Source organism: Priapulus caudatus, unplaced genomic scaffold, assembly GCF_000485595.1.
Source record: "Priapulus caudatus unplaced genomic scaffold, Priapulus_caudatus-5.0.1 Scaffold520, whole genome shotgun sequence".
Classification (NCBI taxonomy): domain Eukaryota; kingdom Metazoa; phylum Priapulida; class Priapulimorpha; order Priapulimorphida; family Priapulidae; genus Priapulus; species Priapulus caudatus.
In genome coordinates this window covers 148,390-157,722 of record NW_014577581.1, presented here as the reverse complement: position 1 = coordinate 157,722, position 9,333 = coordinate 148,390, and the positions used below count along the sequence as shown (strand labels likewise).

The window sequence follows — 9,333 nt, the reverse complement described above, 5'->3', positions numbered from 1 at the left end:
TAGATGCTGTCGGGTAGCTGTCCGCCGACAAGCAGCATTTTTAGAGCAATTTTTCATAATTTTCTACATCGCTGGCCGTTGCTGGAAACCCAAGTTAAACATAGTATAAACATGGGCTGCCGGAGTGCACCCGAATTAACATATAGTATAAACATTTATGTGAAGTTATATTAAAACGTTACCGCCTTGCTAGCTCACGAAATGGTCTTGCTTAGGTGGTCGTCAAGTGTAGGTGGTCGTCGAGTGTAGGTGGTCGTCAAGTGTAAGAGGTGTCCTCGTCCTCCGTCCCACCGCCAATTGTTGCTGTCGTTGCGATCGCGCTCGCCATGTCATATACATCTCCGCACCGTGTCCGTGTTTGTTAAATCTGCTTACAGATGGCGCTCACTTGGGAGCAACAGCAAAATCCCACGCGAGAAGGTGTAGTGAGGTCAGGTTTTTGGTAATCGAATGTTTTGTAAGCTGCAACAGTGACCTCTGGCTAGATATTTTTAAGAATAAGACAACATGACAGTTTGTACGATCTACTTTTGATATTAGGTGTTGCTCGCAATGATGCTGTGTATGCGTGTGTTTGGTGCAAGTGACACGTCCATGGTATTGATTCTGCTGCTTGTGTTCACACGTACGTAGGCGTTTGTACACGTAGTGTCACTGCGTTAGTAGAGAGCGGTGTTGTTACAGCCAGCCACTGTATCGTATTTGTTGCTTCGGGGTCGAGTCCCAACTTCGGCTTCCCTTTCTAGATTTATTTCAAAGTGCACAAGGAGGCTCTATTGCTTGCTTATCATACGGAACACGCGTTCCATTGTTAGTTTGTAGCAGCGATGTCTTGCGTACGTTCAGAGGCTAACAGTGGCGACCCCGTATACTTGGTGTTCACCTGCACGTCGAATAACAGCATGTACGACTACGGCGAGCGTTGAGGTTCCGAACACGGCTGTTCCCACGACGATAACGGATGCATATTCTCCCATTATATATTCATACCATTTTCATGCAGGATGATTTTATATCATAGCAGGTAGCTAGTTAATCAGTGGAGTTATCATGAAATTGGTTTTAAAATTTGATGCGTATGATAATGAAAGCCTAATTAGTGAAGTATTTTTGCAAACGAGGACTTTTATAGAACGAGTTTTCTATTACCAGAGTGTATGCGACGTGTATAAACAGTTTCACGGTAGCCGATGGCGGTTAAATCAACTACCGGTGCAATTTAATTGTGTAAAATTTTAAGTTTGTTAATAGTTTTATGCTGTATATGTTTCTTTTACTTAAAAGTTAGTTTCAAATAGGTTGTAATCAAAATAAGTCAACTAGACGTGAATAGAATTTATAATCTGATTGCAGTCCAGGACTTTCGTTTTTATTTTTGACATTTCTCACCAGCAAACAAGAAGTGATGAAATAGCAACATATATATCAGGAGTAGATAATAGGGAAGGAGTGCGACTTCAATAAACAAGGGAAATTCTTCATTTACTAGCCTTAAAATACTTACGATTTACTACGCGTAACTTAACCAACTTGAGCTCAAATCGTACACAGTACATTCGCCTAGCATCGTGCGAAATCGTTTACTCGTATACACCCGCAATCCGGAGATACAGACTAAAACGTACGACACGATTTTCCATTATGTTCCATTATATTTCAAACTGAATGTATAAACCACCTAAATTGAAACAAAAGGCAGCTCTTGCGCACTTGCTCCCTCGGCGATGCGGTGTGGCCAAAGTGTGGTGTGGCTGGCTAGTAGCTGCCTTTTGTTTCAATTTAGGCGGTTTATACATTCAGTTTGCTGGCACCATAATGGAAAATCGTGTCGTACATTTTAGTCTGTATCTCCGGATTGCAGGTGTATACGAGGAAACGATTTCGCACGATGCTAGACGAATGTACTGTGTACAAGTTGAGCTCAAGTTGGTCGAGTTACGCGTAGTAAATCGTAGGTATTTTAAGGCTAGTAAATGATGAATTTACCTTGTTTATTGAAGTCACACTCCTTCCCTATTATCTACTTCTGATATATATATATATATATACATATTGCAGAATACTATGTTCAAGATGTTATAAAAATTTATTTCAACCATGGTTGCTGAACAGACAGACAAAATGTACAGAGAAAACACAATACACCGACTCACTTGAGTGCTTACCTATTCTGTCTTGCAAATAGTTGTTGCTATACTACGTAGGATGGGAGCTTCCATCTTTAATCTTAAGACACTCAAACGTACGCGCCATCTCGTGGCAACTTTCATAACGATCCCAACGAACATTCCTTTGAGAAGGTTCCTGATACCATCCCAGTGTTTGAAATAAGGGCTATCTGTTTGTCCGTACTTGTCCATTTCCACGGAGGACAAGTAGATCTGTCCGGTAGCTTGTCCGCCGGACAAGCAGCTTTTTAGAGCAATTTTTCATAATTTTCTACCATCGCTGGCCGTTGCTGGGAAACCCAAGTTAACATAGTATAAACATGGGCTGCCGGAGTGCCACCCGAATTAACATATAGTATAAACATTTATGTGAAGTTATATTAAAACGTTACCGCCTTGCTAGCTCAACGAAATGGTCTTGCTAGGGTTAGAAGACCATCAGACAATCAGTCTGATAGACAATCAGACATCTGTATAGACAATCAGTCGCACAGCCTCGTCCGGCAGCGCTACTGCCTCGAGAAAGAGAGAAATCTACATGCAGTGTACGCAACTGCGTATCTGCATATCTGCGCCTAACAAATGTGTCATTACGCACGACTTAAATGTTACGTTTATAACCGTAGCAACAGACCCCAGATGAGCCCAGACGCTCTGCGGCTCTTGTTTCAGCAAATGTCCAAAGACAATTTGGCAGACATGCAACCGCATGAATCTTAAAAATAAGCACATGCTTTATTGTTAATATCTTTATTTCTGACTTCAGACTGCGAACTTCAGACTGCAGACTCCCTCATTTTGCTGCGGACTCACTCTTTTTGAGGGCAGGGAGTCCGTTGGACTCCCTTGTTCAAAAGTTCATTTCTAACCCTGTTAGATGATGACAGAACTCTCACTCTCACTCGTGTTTGCAGGCTGACCATGAAGAGGAGAGTCTTGCGCCGGACAGTGGTCAGCAAGAGTGGCAAGGAGGAAACGAACATCACCGTCATGCCGGTAGAGGTCTCTCACAGCGGCAAGCGCTCGCCGAAGATCGACCACCTCGTGGCACTCTTCAAGGAATCGACGGAGCATTTCGAACTCAGCAGCAAGTCGCTGTACGAAATCACCAACGGCATCAGCCTGTCGCCGCGCAGCCTTCCGAAGAACGCAGCCACCGCCTGAGCTCCCGCACAGTGGTGCCATCTGGCAGCAGGTGCGGGAAAGTCGCGCGGTGGGTGCGAGGCGTTTTTTGTGTTGAATTTCATTCAGGTCTCAGTGATACTAGTCTAGCTTCGAGAACAGTTGTATGTGTGTTGGATATTGGAATTGACGTCCCTGTTCCGCATGAACGAACCGTACGGTAGCATTGTTAACATAGTAATTAGGAACTTCTGGCTTAGGACTGTCTTTCCAGAAGATCCCCCCCCCCATTTTGGCACTCCAGTTAGGCACCCTCTTACTTTATCATCGTTTGGCCTTATCTCTGTGACCTTTCATCGATCTTGCTCTCTATTTGTCTCCACCCTAATCTCCGCATATACTCCCCTGACTGCTGCGCGATGGTGTAAACCGAATGTTGTAGGTGGTCGTCAAGTGTAGGTGGTCGTCAGGTGTAGGTGGTCGTCAAGTGTAGGTGGTCGTCAAGTGTAGGTGGTCGTCGAGTGTAGGTGGTCGTCAAGTGTAGGTGGTCGTCGAGTGTAGGTGGTCGTCGAGTGTAGGTGGTCGTCGAGTGTAGGTGGTCGTCGAGTGTAGGGGCGTCAGTGTAGGTGGCTGCGTCGAGTGTAGGTGGTCGTCAAGTGTAAGAGAGTGTCTTCGTCCTCCGTCCAGCCGCCAATTGTTGCTGTCGTTGCGATCGCGCTCGCCATGTCATATACATCTCCGCACCGTGTCCGTTTTTTAAATCTGCTTACAGATGGCCGCTCACGTGGGCAGCAACAGCAAATCCACGCGAGAAGTGTAGTGAGGTCAGGTTTTTGGTAATCGAATGTTTTTGTAAGCTGCAACAGTGACCTCTGGCTAGATATTTTTAAGAATAAAGACAACATGACAGTTTGTACGATCTACTTTGATATTAGGTGTTGCTCGCAAATGCTGTGTATGCGTGTGTTTGGTGCAGTGACACGTCCATGGTATTGATTCTGCTGCTTGTGTTCACACGTACGTAGGCGTTTTGTACACGTAGTGTCACTGCGTTAGTAAGGGGGTGTTGTTACAGCAGCCACTGTATCGTATTTGTTGCTTCGGGGTCGAGTCCAACTTCGGCTTCCCTTTCTAGATTTATTTCAAAGTGCACAAGGAGGCTCCTATTGCTTGCTTATCATACGGAACACGCGTTCCATTGTTAGTTTGTAGCAGCGATGTCTTGCGTACGTTCAGAGGCTAACCAGTGGGCGACCCTGTATACTTGGTGTTCACCTGCACGTCGAATAACAGCATGTACGACTACGGCGAGCGTTGAGGTTCCGAACACGGCTGTTTCCCACGACGAGCTAACGGATGCATATTCTCCCATTATATATTCATACCATTTTCATGCAGGATGATTTTATATCATAGCAGGTAGCTAGTTAATCAGTGGAGTTATCATGAAATTGGTTTTAAAATTTGATGGCGTATGATAATGAAAGCCTAATTAGTGAAGTATTTTGCAAATGAGGACTTTTATAGAACGAGTTTTCTATTACCAGAGTGTATGCGACGTGTATAAACAGTTTTCACGGTAGCCGATGGCGGTTAAATCAAACTACCGGTGCAATTTAATTGTGGTAAAATTTTAAAGTTTGTTAATAGTTTTATGCTGTATATGTTTTCTTTTACTTAAAAGTTAGTTTTCAAATAGGTTGTAATACAAATAAGTCAACTAGACGTGAATAGAATTTATAATCTGATTGGCTCCAGGACTTTGTTTTTATTTTGACATTTCTCACCAGCAAACAAGAAGTGATGAAATAGCAAATATATATCAGGAGTAGATAATAGGGAAGGAGTGCGACTTCAAATAACAAGGGAAATTCTTACATTTACTAGCCTTAAAATACTTACGATTTACTACGCGTACTAACCACTTGAGCTCAAATCGTACACAGTACATTCCCTAGCATCGTGCGAAATCGTTTACTCGTATACACCCGCAATCGGCGAGATGAAACGTACGACACGATTTTCCATTATGTTCCATTATATTTCAAACTGAATGTATAAACCACCTAAATTGAAACAAAAGGCAGCTCTTGCGCACTTGCTCCCTCGGGCGATGCGGTGTGGCCAAAGTGTGGTGTGGCTGGTTAGTAGCTGCCTTTTGTTTCAATTTAGGCGGTTTTATCATTCAGTTTGCTGACACCATAATGGAAAATCGTGTCGTACGTTTTAGTCTGTATCTCCGGATTGCGGGTGTATACGACGGAAACGATTTCGCACGATGCTAGCGAGAATGTACTGTGTACAAGTTGAGCTCAAGTTGGTGGAGTTACGCGTAGTAAATCGTAGGTATTTTTAAGGCTAATAAATGATGAATTTACCTTGTTTATTGAAGTCACACCTTTCCCTATTATCTACTTCTGATATATATATATATAACATATTGCAGAATACTATGTTCAAGATGTTATAAAAATTTATTTCAACCATGGTTGCTGAACAGACAGAACAAAATGTACAGAGAAAACACATACACCGACATCATTTGCAAAGTTTGTGTAACACAGCCCCTCTAGTAGGGTCGTGACCTAAACCCACCCCCTCCTCTAGCCCCCCGGAAACCCCCTCCTCCCCTGCCACCTCCTCCACCCCTGAAGCCTCCACCTCTGCCACCACCACGCCCCCCTCTGAAGTCTCCTCCACCTCTCCCTCGGAATCCTCCACGACCACCTCCTGAAAAATAAAATGAAGTTTTTCATCATATGTAAGCAGACTAGGTATGTATGTCAGGTCACATTTACGGATTTATTTTGAAATCATTGCTCAACAAGTGCCGCAGAGCGACAGGGCTCATCTGGTGTCTGGTGTTCTGCTGATAAATTCATTTGTGCATAGCAAGATGTCCTATACATACGTTCATTTCTAACCCCAAAAAACAACACTTCAAACTAGTGTAATAAAATTCCGATATATAGCGGGCCGCTATCAAAGGCATCGTTGCATCGGTCAGCCAAAGCATGGCAGCTGTCAGTGTGACGACAGATTGCAAAAAGCAGGAGCGAATAATTACCATATTATTACTATAGATACGTGCGTTCTATGGTGTCAGGTAATAAGGTACATTAAACCCCTTGGTAGGCACATCTGGCTCGTTACAAAATAGCTCAATGGTTGATACAACCAGAGCAGCTCGTGCAAGATTACAATTTACTGCAATATGATAGCAAATATCTGTAAACTAATTTCAGTACAAGGTAGGCCAGTGATTAGTGGACCAAATAAGCTCAAGAACGTACACACTTGCGTCTATATTGGTGCAAAATTTGATGAGAAAATTAAGTGGGAAATCCGCAGCTCGCTCCTGGGTAATTATTTGAGTGCTAGTGACTGTATTCCAACTATTCATAATGTACACTACAGAATCTCATATATAAGTCATCTCATTATCTCCTAAGTAAGCGTTGTTCAAGTAAGAGTTATGTGTGGATTTCACTGTAAAATGGGAGCTTTCCAACAACCACAGGTACTCGCCAACGCAGTTGAGAAACAAATCAAGTTTAACCTCCTCTTGAGGGTCAAAAGGTTATCCGACACTTACTCTTCGCATGTCAGCGGAAAGTACATTTCATGGTCCTTTCAATAAAGCCATAAAAATGGTAGGTCACCGCTGAAACAAAAAAGTTTCCCAATCGCTCCGTCAGACCAGTCCTCAGAAAATGTATAAAATCTGCCCTGTGCCCCATTGACCTTTGACTGTGACCTCCAATTTCGGCACAGTGATGGTTTTTCCTACCATGATGCTATACACCGATACCTATATACCGTTTAGATTTGTGCCGCAATTCTGCATTTCCGTACTATACATTAAGTTAAGGATGGAATGTTCCCCCTTCTTACACCTCTTGACCTTTGACCTTTGACCCCCAGCTTCGACATCCCAACTCGTTTTCGGATTACCCCCCCACGTCCCGACTTCCGTACGTCGAGTCGTTTAGATTTGTGCCCAACTGTTGACGGACGTACGCTCATGCGATTCTACAAGCTGCATCTGACTATGTCAGATGAGCTAAAAATGCACAATCTGAAAAAATATAGCGAAATATAGTCTCACCTGATAGTGGATATATTACTGATGACACCAACTTGAAAAACACTACAAATTTATGCTGTTATAGCATAGTAAATTGAAATTGAACACGCGCCCCTTCTAACCAGTAGGTGGCGCAGCAAGTCAGGTTCTTTATATATCAACAGGAACCTGTCCTTCCTCTGTCAATGCATTCTGAAGTCTCTCATCCAACACCTGACAATTTCTCAATGAGCACACTTTTGCAGTGCCCCCTTCGTACAACTCAGGATACCACTGCCGCAAGGCTAGCACTATTTTTAAAGTGGGCGGAGCTCCGGGGAAATCCAGCGAATGGCGATTCGTAAACCGCGTATGATTTGAAAGAGGTAAATGGGCGCACAATCTGCACACTATTTTTTCATCAGTATTTCATCAAATTTTTCATGAAATAATGGTCGGATTTTTAATATCTTTGCAACTTTTATTTGTACAAATCTTATTACATAAGATACGAGTAACCTGGCCGCTGTAAAACTTGTGGTAAAAAAAGCGTTAGAAATTCTCACGGAAATCTACTTGTGGCAGTGGTGAATTGAGCCAGAGCGAGAGAACGCCATCTGTCGTTGAGTTTGCAGACTCGCATGTACTTACCTCGGCCTCCCCCTCTGCCGCCCCGCCCACCTCGCCCACGGGCTCCTCCTGCCTGGGGAAGAAAGCGTTGGAGGGGTAACAACTTCATCGGATCTATGAAGAACTGAAATATGATGAGCAAAATTAATCAACGAATTGCAGTTGACAATGCTAGTGTAATATTTGATAAACACTTGAATAATACATACAGAACTGACACTGTCAGTGATAACATTCCACAATAGTTTCATCTGTTAAAGCAAATACAACCTATGTTATGAGCTTGCATATAAGGGCACATGTGCGTGTGGACCACGGAGATAGAGAAAAACAGTAGAGTATTAGAAGCTTTAAGATCTATGAATTCATTCAGAGAGAGAGAGCCTTGCACCTGTAATCTGGTTTTATGAGTAAATATCATTGTGCGTAATTTCTGGTTTATTGTCTTATTATGCATTTTTACAGCTTAGGTACCTACTGAGTTCACCTGACTTGTGGTTTCCTGACTACAATAACATTTATCGTGTCACATTGCAAACGCACCACATCTTACATTTCTACCGCCTCACCTTAGTCTTTTCTGCGAATGACTTTGCTTTCATATCATCTCCTAACTTTACTGAAAAATACTGAGGCTTAGGTTAAGGACAACATGCAGTGATTTATCAAACGATACTCAATCTGCAGTAAATGTGCAGGATGACATACAACAACTGACAGTTGATATATTTTTTCACGACCAAAGTCAAGGATACATGGTCTTTGATTGGTCCAAATATCTCGTCTACTTTTCCTATCTGTTGCTTATTCTCGAGATATACCGGCGCGTTGAAGTACGGAATCTTCTCATTGGTGCACCTGCACACGAGGTCGTCTTCACAGGTGTGCGTGAAATATCCAAGCTCTGTAACGACACTCAGCGACGTTAAAGATAGCGTGCGCCGCACAGTCCCTCTAATTAATCTATGAACTGATTCAACTCATCAGAGCAAGCTCTATCACAAAATGCATTGCTATTAGGCCCGTACCTCATCATTCGCTCATGAAAAACGACTAGGAATCCATCTAACCACTAGGTGGCTCAGCATGCCTGGTTGTATAAGTGCCTATGTGGACACCACCTCATAAATTTAACATACTTATTTCAAAAAGACACAACATGAAACATGTTTATACAAATATATGGTGATCCTATCAGCAGTGTTCGTCTTGTAAATTTGTTATCGTCACCTTGAGCTCGTCAGTGTTGCTATATCTACACTAGACCGAATAATTCTTCTGTCCCATATAACCTTTTTTATAAATTTTGGTGATGGTTATTAGGACAGAACGGGGTTCATTGAAATT

The 9,333-nt window shown here is 42.8% G+C and overlaps 2 protein-coding genes and 1 long non-coding RNA gene across 3 annotated transcripts in view; 2 read left to right on the top strand and 1 right to left on the bottom strand.

Moving 5' to 3' along the window:
- Positions 1-1,352, top strand: part of LOC106811259 — a 1,531-nt gene extending 179 nt beyond the window's left edge. The window contains exon 2 of the long non-coding RNA XR_001394122.1: positions 216-1,352. This is a non-coding gene — a long non-coding RNA (uncharacterized LOC106811259). The remainder of the gene's footprint in view (positions 1-215) is intronic.
- Positions 1-3,904, top strand: part of LOC106811252 — a 27,314-nt gene extending 23,410 nt beyond the window's left edge. The window contains exon 5 of the mRNA XM_014814809.1: positions 3,083-3,904. Coding sequence (XP_014670295.1) covers positions 3,083-3,332 — 250 coding nt within the window. The 3' untranslated portion in view covers positions 3,333-3,904. The remainder of the gene's footprint in view (positions 1-3,082) is intronic.
- A 1,664-nt stretch (positions 3,905-5,568) lies between these two features.
- On the bottom strand, positions 5,569-8,890 carry LOC106811257 (H/ACA ribonucleoprotein complex subunit 1-like; the record flags this gene model as incomplete). The annotated part of the gene is given in 4 exon segments (XM_014814817.1): positions 5,569-6,020; positions 8,008-8,110; positions 8,556-8,615; positions 8,742-8,890. Coding segments are annotated over 4 exon segments (473 nt in total), but the record flags the coding sequence as incomplete, so codon positions are not given.
- Positions 8,891-9,333: the final 443 nt, after the last annotated feature.